The sequence below is a fragment of the Balaenoptera acutorostrata genome, chromosome 1 (genome assembly GCF_949987535.1).
Source record: "Balaenoptera acutorostrata chromosome 1, mBalAcu1.1, whole genome shotgun sequence".
Lineage (NCBI taxonomy): Eukaryota > Metazoa > Chordata > Mammalia > Artiodactyla > Balaenopteridae > Balaenoptera > Balaenoptera acutorostrata.
This window is the reverse complement of record NC_080064.1, coordinates 54,884,726-54,899,616: the sequence shown is the minus strand read 5'-3', so window position 1 is coordinate 54,899,616 and position 14,891 is coordinate 54,884,726. Positions and strand designations below refer to the sequence as shown.

General features: G+C 35.3%; 2 protein-coding genes and 1 pseudogene across 3 annotated transcripts in view; all 3 read left to right on the top strand.

The window, feature by feature from the left end:
* ITGB3BP (integrin subunit beta 3 binding protein) overlaps positions 1-14,891 on the top strand; it is an 87,740-nt gene that overhangs the window by 28,714 nt on the left and 44,135 nt on the right. For both annotated transcript variants that reach the window (XM_007164339.2, XM_007164338.2), the window contains exon 3: positions 6,974-7,109. In XM_007164339.2, coding sequence (XP_007164401.1) covers positions 6,974-7,109 — 136 coding nt within the window. The remainder of the gene's footprint in view (positions 1-6,973; positions 7,110-14,891) is intronic.
* On the top strand, positions 7,815-8,630 carry LOC103006594 (peroxiredoxin-1-like; annotated as a pseudogene).
* LOC103006300 (heat shock factor-binding protein 1-like) lies at positions 10,191-10,928 on the top strand. The gene has a single exon (XM_057530267.1). It carries the CDS (start codon positions 10,227-10,229, stop codon positions 10,455-10,457), a length of 231 nt encoding a protein of 76 aa, XP_057386250.1. The 5' UTR covers positions 10,191-10,226; the 3' UTR covers positions 10,458-10,928.

The window sequence follows — 14,891 nt, the reverse complement described above, 5'->3', positions numbered from 1 at the left end:
CGATAGATGTCTGTTAGGTCTTATTGGTATATAGTGTTGTTCAAGTCTTCTGTTTCCTTGCTGATTTTCTGTCTAGTTGGTCTATCCATTGTTGAAAGTGGGACACTGAAGTTTCCAACTATTATGGTTGAATTTTCTATTTCTTCTCTCAATTCTGCCAGTTTTTGCTCCTTGTATTTTGGGGCTCTCTTGTTAGATGTGTATGTGTGTGTGTATTTATAATTATTATATCTTCTTTTTTCAGTGTCAGTAAGTCTTTATTCATTGTGTTTTCTTGGAGAAAAGAAGAGGAAGGGGAAAGGATCAACATATAGCAGAAGTATATAGCAAAAGTATAGCAGAAAGGAAAGGAAGTATCCATTAAAACCGTAAACACACACTGGTGATAGATTCACCAAAGCCCAAGGGAGGTCAGTCTTCTGTAGTTCAGGAATGAGAGGAAGGTATCAGGGAAAGAACAAACAGGTTCATGCTATCCTTCCCTCCTTATAAAGTCAACAATTAGCACAAAGCTTTGGTTTCTAGTAGTAAACATGGAGTTACATTTGTCCATCTCCTATTAAACATAAGTTTTGACTTAAGTTTTTTGCATCTGCATAAAAGTTCCCGAGTGACTTGGATATATACATTCATCTTCCCTCTCTTGGTTTCCCACCTCCTCTTTCTACATGAAAGCCCCCCATTGCTTCTCTCAATCCTGTAATAGGAGATTAAGTAGGTTTGGTCCATCCATATGCCAGTGTAAGTGTTTTGCATAAATCTTATCAAGGAATAGTCTTGACTCACAAGGTTTGGCACAAGGGATGACGTATTCCTAACTTCAGGTTTTCTTATACAAATCATTCAGGAGTTATGGAGACACTCAAGAATCTAATGAGTATGTCTGTGTAGCGTAGGAGTCAAGTTTTTAGGACAGAAGATCTGGTCTAAAATAGGAAATAGGGAAAGGAGAACAAAAAAAAGGATGATCTAAGGCTTTCCCTTTTTTTCAGCTTTATTGAGATATAATTGACTAAAATATAAGATATTTAAAGTATACAATGTGATGATTTGATGTATATATTGTGAATATATATACACTGTGTGTGTGTGTGTATACACACACACACAGACACACATTGTGAAAGGATTCCTCCCATCAAATTAATTAGTGCATCCATCACTTCAAATTTTTCTTTTTTTCTTTTTTGGTGAGAACGTTTAAGTTCTACCCTTTTAGCAAATTTCAGTTACTGTATGATACAGTGTTATCAGTTATAGTCACCATGTTATACATTAGATTCTCAGACGTATTCATCTTATAACTGAAAGTTTGTACCCTTTATCAACCTCTTTCTATTTCCCCCATCCCCCAGCCACTAACAACCACTTTTTTACTCTCTGTTTCTGTGAGTTGGACTTTATTTTTTTCCCCTATTAAGTGATACCATGCAGTGTTTGTCTTTCTGTCTCTGTCTTATTTCACTCAGCATAATGTCCTCCAGGTTCATCCATGTTGTCACTAATAACAGGATTTCCCACTTTAAGAAGAGTGGCCCTAAGATGATATTCCAGATCCCTTTGGCTGGTACACAGTCCTCTGAAAGATACTTTGTCTTTTTTGCTTTCAATACAAAAAGAAATTTGTAAACAATTAAAAACCCAGCAGAACATTTAGAAAGATCAATACATTATATTTACATAGTCTGAGTGACCTAACAATCACCAAATCAGCAACTGTCCAGCTTTATAAATCTAAGACAAATAAAATGTTTAAATGGAAAATTAGCACATGAAAAAATGTTCAACATCATTAGTCATTGGAAATACAAATTAAAACCACAAAGGAATACCATTCCCACTCACTTGAATAGCTAAATAACAACAACAAAACAGAATGGCTTTAAAAATCAACACTGGAATGTCTAAAACAACCTAAAGGTTGGTGAGGATGTGCAGCATTTGGAACTCTCATTTATTGATGGTAATTTAAAATGATACAAACACTTTAGAGAACTATTGAGCCTTTATTTTATATATAGAAAATAAATCTATATCCATCCTATAGCCTGGCAATTCCATTCCTGGGCTTCCCAAATAAATAAAATCATATATCCACAAAAGACATATACAAAAATGTTCTTTAGCACCGTAATTCATAATAGCCCTAAACTGGAAATAACCCAAATGTCCTTCGACAGGAAAGTAGAAAAACAAATTCTGGTACATTTATACAAAGGAATAGTAAAATTAAAAGGAACACAATCTTACCACTCACACCAACATAGATGATCTCAAAAACACATTGAAAAGAAGAAGCCAAACATAAGAGTTATGTATTTAATTTATATGAAGTTCAAGAGTAGGCAAAAATAGCTATGGTTATAGGAATTAGAAAGTGGTTGCTTCCGGGCTGCAGAGTGGGAATTGAGTGGAAATGGGTACAAGGGAATCTTCTGGGATGACAGAAATGTTCTTCATCTTGGGTGGTGGTGGCATCAGTGTATACAGTTATCAGAACTCAGCAAGCCCGACAACTTAAGATCTGTGCATTTTATTGTAAGTAAATCATACTTCAATAAACAAAAATATATTTGAGGTAGGATTCACTTTCTCTTCTGAAAAAATAGGAGGACATATGAAGGAATGATAATAGCCATGAAAGTATATCTTTAAAAACTTATTGAAGACTACAGTGCAAGAGAGTAACAAAATGGTCATGTCTTTAATATTAAAATTAATATTTTAATGTCTTAAAATTGTGGAACAGTAGTGAGCACAAATAGAAACACCAGTGTATCAACTTTTTAGCCAATGTTTTATTTTTCCTGTTAAAATGTTTTTATCAAAGTAAAATTTATAGATTGTGAAATTCACAGATCTTGAGTGTACAGTTCAATGAGTTTTAACAAATGTGTATCCCTGGGTATCAAACACCCAATCAAGAAATAGAACATTGTCATCAGCACAGATCTAATATATTGGTTATATCCTTTCCCTGCTGTCCCTGTAAGATCACTGGGTAAGTGCAAAATGCTTTTGTTCTCCATAAATACCATTAGAAATAACAAAACCTAATCATTATTAGAGTCATTAAGGGTGATAATTGTGGCAACTGATAAAAAGTTAGTTGATATTTAGGATTCTTCTAGGAACCCTAGGCCCAAATCGTGAAAAATCCCTGAGACAGCTAGTATTTAAAATTTTCTAATGTAAATTCTATATTAAGTACTAGTGATTTATAATACTGCCTTAGGTGAAACATTCCAATAACCTAATTAACCAGTATAAGATTATAAAGAATTGTCTCCCTTTAGCTACCCTAATTTTTCTTTTGCTTCTGGTTGTCCAAATACCTACAGTACCTGTATTTTTAAATATTTCAGTGATAGCATAGTCTAGTAGTTCATAATAATAATAGCAGATCCATTATATCCCACATTTCATCCTGAAAGAACCCTTAGTTAGTACTTTCTAGACTGTTTATAATAGGTAAAAATCAATAAAATACAGGCACCTTTTTGGTAGAATATGCTTTAAACAAGGTGATGAAGCAAGCTACAATTTGTGAAAGATATTGAAGGAGAATGTCATATATATTTGAAATTATGGAGAGAACATTCATTTCTTTTTTTCTGGGCAGAAAAATCAATGCCCAAATTTTAGTTTTGCTAATGTACAAGGTTTGACCTTACAAAAAGTACAGTGGCATTTGGACTGATCCTAGACAGAATCTTTTTTTTTTTTTTTAGTGTGGTGTTAAATATCTTTGTCAATAAATATTACAAGCAGTTGTAAATTATTATAGAAAGTAGTTGTGACTTATCTGATTTCTATATCCTTATATTTTGTTTGCATCCTGAATTCTTTCCCTTCTCTAGCCAAATCTGTTCTTCTCACTTTTTCTTTCTCTATTTTTCTAAAGGACCTGGTAGGTAGCACTCATCATTGCTGAATGGAAAGAGTTCCAGACTTCTCAATTAGTAGCTCAGTTTTCTATCAAATCCCAGTCTTCTTAACTCTTCCTTTTGTAGGAGATTAATGAGAAGACCAAGAAGACTTTTTTTTTTTTTTTTTATGTTATTTGTTGCTTTTCCTTTGCTACTTTTAATATTCTCTACCTTTAATTTTTGTCATTTTCATTACAATGTGTCTTGTTATGTGTCTTCTTTGAGTTAATCCTGTATGGAACTCTCTGTACTTTCTGGATTTGGTGACTGTTTCCTTCCCCAGGTTAGGGAAGCTTTCAGCTATTATGTCTTCCTCAGCCCCTTTCTCTCAGCCCCTTTCTCTCACTTCTCCTTCTGGGACCCCTATAATGCAAATATTAGTGTGCTTGATATTGTCCCAGAGGTCTCTTAAACTGTCCTAGTTTATTTTCATTCTTTTTTCTTTTTTCTGTGCAATGGTAGTGGTTGTGATTCCTTGTTTATGTCTTTAGTTGTTGAAGATCTTTTCTGGCCGGTTCTGGTCTTTTTCATTGATGGCTGTTCTGCAGATGGTTGTGATTTTGGTGGACTTGCGAGAGGAGGTGAGCTCAGGGTCTTTTGACTCCGCCATCATGGCTGATTTTTGCTTTGATGACCATTTCCCCTGTTTCGCCACTGCTTCAGAAATGTTTTTGACTTTCAGTCTGATTTTCATTAGGTTTGAAGCAATTCTTTGTTATAGTTTAAATTGGTTCTTTTGTTCAGCCTGGTCAACGTTTGGGGGTTGGCAGAATTGAAATTTTTAGGATTCTAGGATCACTTTTAAGCATCTTCAGAGTTTAAAAATTAGAGGAGAAAAAGAACTTAAAGAAGTAAGACTATGCATTTGTGTATATCAGTAGGCAGACATATAAAAATGCATTATTTACTGAAGAATATTTAGTGGGATAGTAGGGAAAGGTAGATTTTCTTTTTTCCCTCTAAGTACATTACGATTATAGACAGACATTTTAATCAACACAGATCACCAAAAAAAAAAAGAAAAGAAAGAAAGAAAGAAAGCAAAAGAGAAGACTTAGTATTTTTAAGGTGAGGGGGAAAAATTTATATATATATATACACACACGTGCACGCACACACACACAAAGACTTATTTTACGAAAGCTAGAAAATTGTTTTCAGGGAGAAATGTATGATCTACAGTTGCAATGTTTAGATATTTGGCAATTGGAAAAATAATTTTTGGTGAAAATAGGAAAACAGATTGATGTAAATGTACATTAGGGTAGTGACTTTCATTTCTTGTACATACACAGTGAAATATTTCTGGGCAATAAATTCTTAGAAAAGTGGGGTTGGATTGGATAAATGTCATAGTTTATGACTGAATACTTATAAACAGCTGAAAACTCAAGATGGAGAGGTAATAACCACCTGTTAAAGAGACTTAAAACCCTTTCACCTTAAAAAAAAGATTACTTTAGAGCTATAACTTGATATTATAGTTTGATTTTTTTTTAAATATTGGTTACATTTGTGGCTACTGTGGATACATAAAATAAAAAATGTAATGCCTTTTGTTCCCCCAATACAAAGAAGTATCTATCATTTAAAATCTTACCTGTAAAAAAAAAAAATTGATGCTATAGCTTCTGGAATTAATACCAAGATTATTGAAAAAGGTGACATAGCCACTATTTCTGCCATGGTGTCTTGAAAATAAAGAATAGGTGACAATGGAGAATTATATAACTATTTCAAGTCAGCAACCAAGCTAAAGTTTAATTCTACAGTGTTGGCAACATATCATGAACCTTCAGACCTTTCCTTTATCCCTAAATCCACCCTGTGCTGTCTGTTTCACCTCTAGATTTCAGTTTTTTCACACCTTTTATTTGCACTTATCTAAGCCTCACCCTTCATCTTCACAATAATCCTTCTGTGAGATTACTGCAGCCCACTTTGGTTTTCCCTCTTCTCTGAATTGCTGTAGCAAGCATACTACTTTTAGACCTGTCCTCTGCTGTTTATGAGGCCAGAACAATTTGTTCTCTTCCTATATACACATTAGTTAGCAAATGCTGGGTGATTAGTAAGCATTATAGAAAATATGTTTAAAAAGAATTCAGAAGAGCAAGAAATTAATAGTGTGATAATGGGTGTTTGGAGGAAGTGGATTATGAATGAGGCCCCAAACCAAAGGAAGACTAGCTGAGACCCAAATGTGCATAACCTAAGTGACTGGGACTACAGGCGCCAGTTAATAATAGATGAATGAACCAGTGAAAAAATGAGTAGATTCTGAGTAGAGTGGCCTGGCTAAGTTTACTGGGCTGTTTCTTTTAAATCATTCATTCATCATACATTTTTGAGTTCTATAGTACAAGGATGAAATAATATTTATTTTCAGAAACTTAAATTCTAATGGGGTATACAGAAATGTAATAAATTATTAGAATTTACTAACTCCAGTAAGAGGTATGAACAAGGTCTATGGGAACACAGAGGAGGAAGCTGCAGAGAGGATTTGTGTAGAATAGATCAAATTCTCAAAGGCCTTAAATGCCATACTCAATTGTTTGAACATTATTTTTGTTTTATCATTAAGATACTGTGTCAGAGCAACTTTGTGAAGGTTAAGGACACCACTAATCCTTCCTAGAATTTCCTTGTGGGTCTTACTAAGAGACACTTCTGAGAGTTTCTCTGGTCTAGGCCCATAATTATACTTCACGTTCAGCTAACAACAAATGTCAGGATGTAATTGGGAGAGTCAGCCATCTCTACTTGTTTGGAAATACCATCTCAGAAGGTAGTAACCATTTAATGTTAAAATTTCATAAAATCAAATTGAGATGCCCTAATCAGTATGGAGACCAGAAAAATGTACATACCTTGAAATAACAGTGTTCACTTTGAAGATAATCATTGTGTATATTTAAAATCCGAAAAGAAACATCAAGGAAAAGAGTATTAGTTTGAATTTTGTGAGTTTTTCAAATGTATTTCCAAAGATCTGTAACTAAACATAAGTATTTTTGTCCCAAATTAATATTTATTTCTAGTCATTTGATTCTTCAAAAATCAGAAGGAAGATAAGTGTTACAGCCTATTCACCAACAACTGGAACCTGTCAGATGAGCCCATTTGCTTCTCCCACAAGCTCTAAAGAACAAGAGAACAAAAATGGACCATCAAATGGTTAGTTGAAAATTCTTTTCCACTTATTGTGAGATTTTTCTAGTTATTGGTTAAATCAGAATTTTGATTTAATAATATGTGGATCTTGCTGCAGCTGATTTTTCTCTTTTTTCTTAAAGAATTCAACATAGAAAAGACTAGAATATAGGTAACACTTTGGACATAAATGTAAACTTTCTAGGCAGTTATTTTAAAATGCTACTGCAGGCTTTGTTCCCTTACTATCCCATCCATTAAATAGAAATTATGGCCTGACTGCCTTCAGCCACTATCAATTATAATGGTATAACCCCTTAACAAGCTATCCATCATGTGCATAAATTAAAGGGCACATAATTCAGGTAATGCTACACTACAATTTAAGAGTGATACTTCTGAATGTTATTTTTATCCATGTTGTCCGTTTAGTTTTTTCCACATTTCCTGTGTCTTTATAGCTTGCTTTTATTTATTATATTTCATCCTCTTCCTTTACTATTTTAAATGCATTTGCAAAAGGTTTTTAGAATTTTCCATTAGAGAGTAACCTAATTTTAATATGAAATTCTTTATTTTAAAATATTGTTAGTTTAATTTTGACCACACATATTTCTTGTTCTCTAGTAGTTTATTGCTAAAATATTCATTAAAAAGATATAGAAATCTAGGCGTGTCTCCTTCCTGACTGTCCTCTGTGGTTTGTCTGTGAGAACTGCTGATAGCAATATGTCTTCAGGAAATGCCAAAATTGGGCACCGTGCCCCACAGTTCAAAGCAACTGCTGTAATGCCAGTGGTCAGTTCAAAGATATCAGCCTATCTGACTACAAAGGAAAATATGTTGTGTTCTTCTTTTACCCTCTTGACTTCACCTTTGTGTGCCCCACGGAGATCACTTTCAATGATAGGGCAGAAGAATTTAAGAAACTCAACTGCCAAGTGATTCGTGCTTCTGTGGATTCGCACTTCTGTCACCTGGCATGGATCAAAACACCCAAGAAACAAGGAGGACTAGGACCCATGAACATTCCCTTGATACCAGACCCCAAGTGCACCATTGCTCAGGACTATGGGGTCTTAAAGGCCGATGAAGGCATCTCATTCAGGGGCCTTTTTATTATTGATGATAAAGGTATCCTTCGACAGATCACCATAAATGACCTTCCTGTTGGCTGTTCTGTGGATGAGACACTGAGACTAGTTCAGGCTTTCCAGTTTGCTGACAAACATGGAAAAGTGTGCCCAGCTGGCTGGAAGCCTGGCAGTGATACCATCAAGCCTGATGTCCAGAAAAGCAAAGAATATTTCTCTAAGCAGAAGTGAGCACTGGGCCATTTTAGGGCCAGGCTGCAGTAGGTGGCCATGAGAACAAAACCTCTTTTGTACTATTGTCATGCTTAAAACACAAGACCTTACACTCAGCCCAGATGTGCTGTGGGACAGGACAGGCCTTTCCTGCAGGGATTGGGGAGGCCAGCCTTTCTTACTCTGGAGGGAATGGCCTGAGCTGTATTATGGAGCAGGCAAACTGATGTGTATAGTAGTAGGGTATCACTTTTGGTCTTCTGTAGTTTTATTAAACTTGAGCTGGGGGAAAAAAAAAAAAAAAGATATAGAAATCTAGATTTCATAGGTTTAATTTTTAATATTATAAAAGGTCATGAATCAGTGACATGTCAAGTTTTTATAATATAAAATATTAAGTAGGTTTAAATTTAATAAAATATATTTTAGATATGCTGTGATTAGCCTGATTCATATTTACTATTTAACATTTGAGTGCTAAGCGTGTACTAGAAACTACAGAGAAACAAAGAAGTCTCCTCATTTTACCTAATTTGTTGTAATGAAACCTATAATGAGATCTTAAACTTTTGAATGACTTTTATTTTACTTTAATCAGGTGCTTTTTATCTTAAAGCTATCACTACTAGGTTTGCTTTCACAAAAATATATGAAGATGTATGTGTTTTCTTCAAGCTCTATATAGTTCTGGGGGTTTTTTCATTAACTTGATATATCTTTTGTTTAAAATTAAAAATTAGTGCCTTAGAGATAGAACATCTCTATCCTGAAATGTGAGTAGATTTTAAGTGGATACGTACTCAATTTCCATATTGAAATTAAATATGGACTTAAGGGAACATTTCTTTTGCCCATAAAAAGATTGGTCACATGATCTCGGTTGACATTTAAGTGGATAATTATCACAGATTATAGTACTAGGTAAGCTCTTTTTTAAAAAGTCATATAGCAAGGGTTCCTGGGGTGCTGGTAATATTCTATTTCTATGTGATGGTTATGCGAGTTCACGCTATAATTATTCATTAAACCACACATACGTGTTTTATGTACTCTTTGATATATAGATCACACATACGGAAGTCTCAAAATAGGAGAATTCTGTCTAGAATCTTATATCGGATTATGTCATTTGTAATCATTACATTGCTTTTCCTAATATGTCATCTTATATGTGTTTTAGAAATAGGAAAGCCTGGGTCTTATAAAGTAATTTAAGTTCCGAATGAAGTCATAACTTCTGTTAACAATTCTCACTTTTTGAATATTGTACAAAACATAAGGTACAATTTAAATAAGCACTTTTACTTAAATAGCATTTTCAAGGACATTTTAGGTGCTATTCACTTCCCATCACACTTAGGGTATATAAGTCAAAACTTTATCATGACTTTCAGGGCTATATGTCATCTAATACCTGACTACCTCACCTGCCTCATTTTCTGCTGCCCTTCCGATGTTTACAATGCTTTAGCCACTCTTACTTTCTGGCTATTTGTCAATCGTTCTGAGCCTGTTGCCTCCACAAGAACTGCACTTGCACTTTTCTCAATCTCGAATATTCTTCCTCCAGGTATTTATATGTACTTTCTATATTCATTTGAATCACATACTATGTGAACAGGTGACAATATTAACTTTAAATCTATTTATAGTTATAAAAGGAAGAAAAATGTGGTTCTAAGTCTTCCCTCTACTTAGACTCTACATGGCCCACAAATGGAGTGAATGCTTCCAGTTTATACATTTAAGATACACACATACGGGGCATCTGCGCGGACAAATGGAAGTGTAGGTGACGGTCTGAGACAGCACCGCCAAGCTGGGAACCAGGGAGATGGCAGAGGCTGAACCCAAGACCGTGCAGGATCTCACCTCGGGGGTGCAGACACTCCTGCAACAGATGCAAGATAAATTTCAAACCATGTCTGACCAGATCATTGGAAGAATTGATGACATGAGCAGTCGCATTGATGGCCTGGAGAAAAACATCGCAGACCTCATGACACAGGCCGGGGTGGAAGAGCTGGACGGGGAAAGCAAGATCCCTGCCACACAGAAGAGTTGAAGGTTGCTCATCTGCACTGGAATCTGGAACACCCTTTTTACAAGCCAAGAGAAGCCAGATGGCTTTTTGCAACTAACTACTCTGTGTAGACAGGTTTTATATTATAAAGTGTGCATTCTTCTTACCACATACTATAGAGTTAGTTTATAGAGTGATTTCCCTCCCCTGCCCCCCATGTTTCCTGAACATGGTAACTTCACATCTTGGACCTTGGTCAGTTGTGCTATTAAACACTAAAACTTTGGCGGTTCCTGCATACATTAGTCAAATTTTTTAGTGTATTTTTGTGAAGTCATTTTTTTTTCTATCATTCCCTTTGTAGTAGTTGCTGTTTGATAAAAGTTGCTGTGTAATTTTTTTATTAGACATAGGGTAGATCCTTGGTTATAATAAGATTTTGTGAAGTAAGGCATTGATAGTTAAGGTTCTTTGATCCTCAGAGTGACTGTTGAGTGAACACCAAATAGTGTGTTGGCGATACTTTCCAAGTGGTTAAAAACATTTAAAATTGTGTATTCAGAAATATCTGGCACTACTCTGTCGCCAGAACTCGGAATGGAACCATGATTTTATGTCTGAGTCCCTGAGGTCAGATGCTACAGTAACAAAGAGTGACCACAAGCCACTTTACTGTTAGCATTTTTAAATACGGACAATGACAGAGTTGCCTGATGTGATGAGGCTTTCAGAAGTTAGAGTTTTGCCTGAGGTTTGAACCTTCAGTAGGACCCTACCTTGTCCATCTACAGCAGTTACCATAGGAAATCTGGCAGGACTTTACAACTAAGCTACTCCATCTTTTGAGCTACTGGCTGGGAAAAGAAACAGAAAAGGAAAACAGACCATGTTAAGTCCATGCCTACTAAATAACTAGCAGTAGGCTTGAGTTTTTAAGAAATACTGTTTCTTTAAACTGTTTCTTACCTAAATTCGAGGAGAGTAGTGGCTTTTTTATTGATGATGGAAGACAGGGAAAATAACTCCTGCGGCTCAGCCGTGCAGTGTCAGGAGTGCTGAGCCCAGAGGCAGTGTTGATGGGAAGGAGACCCATGCAACTGTCACAGCAGGATGATTTTGTATAGAGAATATGGAAGAAGTTGAGGAATGGAACAGTGCTTTAGAGAAGGAAACCCGTAGTCAACACAGCGTGATTTTTTTAAAGTTTTCTATGTCACTAGTCTTAATTGTTAGTATTGCAAATATATAATAATATTAAGGAATAACTTGTCCTATTTATAAATTATATGGGGAACACAGAGGAGTCGATTTCTTCTGGGATAAAATGAATTTCCCACTGTTCTCACCGAGCTGTAGAAACTCCCTCACTGGGCCGGTAGGTTGTGCTGCGAGGTGTGGCCCTGAAAGCCCAGAGCCAGCTGGACTCAGGGACTGGATGGAACCGCATGCAAGATGCTTCCAAGCCTGGGAAATGGCAAGTGGACCGTCAGGATGTAAGCAGTTGGCTTCCTTAAGTAACAGGAAGGTTTCAGAGGAAGCTCCCCTGACCAAAAATACCTGCCGTGAATAAAGGTGCCTGAAATCCTGCTTAAAAAAAAAAAAAAAGATACACACACACACACACACTCTTATTTATTTATCACCATATATATTGATTACATTTATGTATGTTTGTGTGTGTGTATCATTATATTGCTCTCCCCTCCCCTACCCCTTAGCAAATTTTTTCCAAACTAGTATCCTTTTCAGAGGAGAGGAAAGATGGTAAAATTTTCTGTTCCTTTACTCCCAAGATTGCATCAGACTTATTTTTTAATAGTTGGGGTAGAAGGATAAACAACAAATTTGCATAGTCAAAGAGAGTACTTGTAAATTAGACAATAGATCTGTAGAGATCACCCAGACTGTAGCAATGTAACAGCACAGAGAGATAAAGAGATGGAGTATATGATAAAACAGTAAAGAGAAATAATGGATAGAATAAGCTCCAACATATGTCAAATAGGAGTTCTACAAGGAGGAAATAGAATGGAGCAGAGGCAATATCTAAGATATATGGACTATCGGTTTTTCATAATTGAGGAAAGACAGGAATTTCCAGATCAGACTAGCATGCATCATCTGAGCAGGATGAAATAAAACAAATTAAAACAAATTCACACCTAATCTTATCATGGTAAAAATGCAGAACATCAAAGAAAAAGATAAAATTTTAATGACAGCTTGACAGTAGACTTCTCATCAGTATCTATAGGCTGCAGCAGGAAATGGAGTAATAATACCAACTGAAAATCACAGCTGAACTTTATTCAGGAAGTAAGAATGAAGTAAAGGTATTTTCAGACAGTCTGAGAGAATTTACCATTCACAGATATTCCCTGAAAGGATTACTAAAGAATGTACTTCTGTAAGTACGTGCTCATAATTGAGCCTCAAATAAAGGAATGAAATGCAAAGAGCAATGGTAAAAAAAAAAATTAGCAAACATGTTGGTAGATCTATAAATCTAGTTATAAAACTGTGATTACAAATCTTGCTGACTATAAAGCAAAAGAAAAACAACTTGATAGGGGGTTGAAAACAAATACTAATAGACCATAATAGCATGGGAGATATATGAGGAAGCAGAAAGGAATTAAAAATTTTAAGGTCCTTGTAATTTTCAGGGAGCAGATGGAATATCTGTCACTTGACTTTTTAATTGTATTTTTGTTTACTTGCCTGTAAAATGGGGAAAATAATAATATCTACCTCAGGATTGTTGTGAGAATTAAAAGAATTAATGTACAAAAAGGACTTAGAACAGTGCCTGGCATACAGTAAGTGTTCAATACATATTTTAGCTATACTTTAAAATATTATTATACTTTAAGACGTCAGATGATTTAATGTAAAAGGATAAAAAAAACAGTGAATATTAGCTTTTTATAAAAGCTGAGTTGGTATAAGAATATTAATATTAACATAGACCAAAATAGACTTTAAGACAAAAAGGCTTTATTGAAGATAATATGAATTTTTACATAATGAGAGAAGGAAAGATTCACTACCAGAAAAAGGATCCTGACCTTTGTGCATCAAAAATAAAAACTCGGGCTTCCCTGGTGGTGCAGTGGTTGAGAATCTGCCTGCTAATGCACGGGACACGGGTTCGAGCCCTAGTCTGGGAAGATCCCACATGCCGCAGAGCAGCTAGGCCCGTGAGCCACAATTACTGAGCCTGCGCGTCTGGAGCCTGTGCTCCGCAACAAGAGGCCGCGATAGTGAGAGACCCGCGCACCACGATGAAGAGTGGCCCCCGCTCACCACAACTAGAGAAAGGCCTCGCACAGAAACGAAGACCCAACACAGCCATAAATAAATTTAAAAATTAAAAAAAAAAAGCAAAAAAAAGCCTCAAAACATGACGAAATAGGACAGGATTACAAGGAGAAACTCACAAATCCCTGATCATGATAGGAGATTTTAAACTACCTCTTTCAGAAACTGATAAAATGGATAAAAATAAATTAGGAAAGATATAGACAGTTTGTTTGTTTTTATTGTCATTCAACCAATATTTTTTTCTTCCAGTTTTATTGAGCTATAATTGACATATAGCACTGTTTAAGTTTAAGGTGTGCAGCATAATGATTTGACTTACATACATCATGAAATGATTACCACAATAAGTTTAGTGAACATCCATCATTTCATATGGAAGCAAAATAAAAGAAAAAGGAAAAAAATTTTTTCCCTGTGATGGGAACTCTTAGGATTTCTCTCTTAACAACTTTCATATATAACATATCACAGTATTAATTATATTTATTGTGTTGTACATTACATCCCTAGTACTTATTTATCTTATAACTGAAGTTTGTACCTTTTGACTACCTTCATCTCATTCCTCCTCCCGCCACCCTGTGCCTCTAGTAACCACAAATCTGACCTCTTTTTCTATGTGTTTGTTTGGTTTGGAGGTATAATTGACATACAACACTATGTTAGTAGTGTACAACTGGTGTACAACATAGTGATTCGATATTTCTATACATCACATAATGATCACCACCATGAGTCTAGTTACGATCTATCACCATAAAAAAATACCACATTATTATTGATTATATTCCCCAAATGTACATTTCATGCCTGGGACTTACTTATTTTATAACTGGAAGTTTGTACTCTTAATCTCCCTCACCAATTTCTCTCATCCCTCCATTTCCCTCCCCTCTGGCAACCACCTGTTTGTTCTCTGTATCTATGACAGTTTCAGTTTTGTTACATTTGTTCATTTATTTGGTTTTTTAGATCCCACATATAAAAGAAATCATATGATATTTGTCTTTCTTTCTCTGACTTATTTCACTTAGCATAATACCCTCTAGGTCCATTAATGTTGTCACAAATGGCAGTTTCATTCTTTTTTAATGGCTGAGTAATATTCCATTGTGTATATATATACCACATTTTCTTTATCTGTTGATGAGC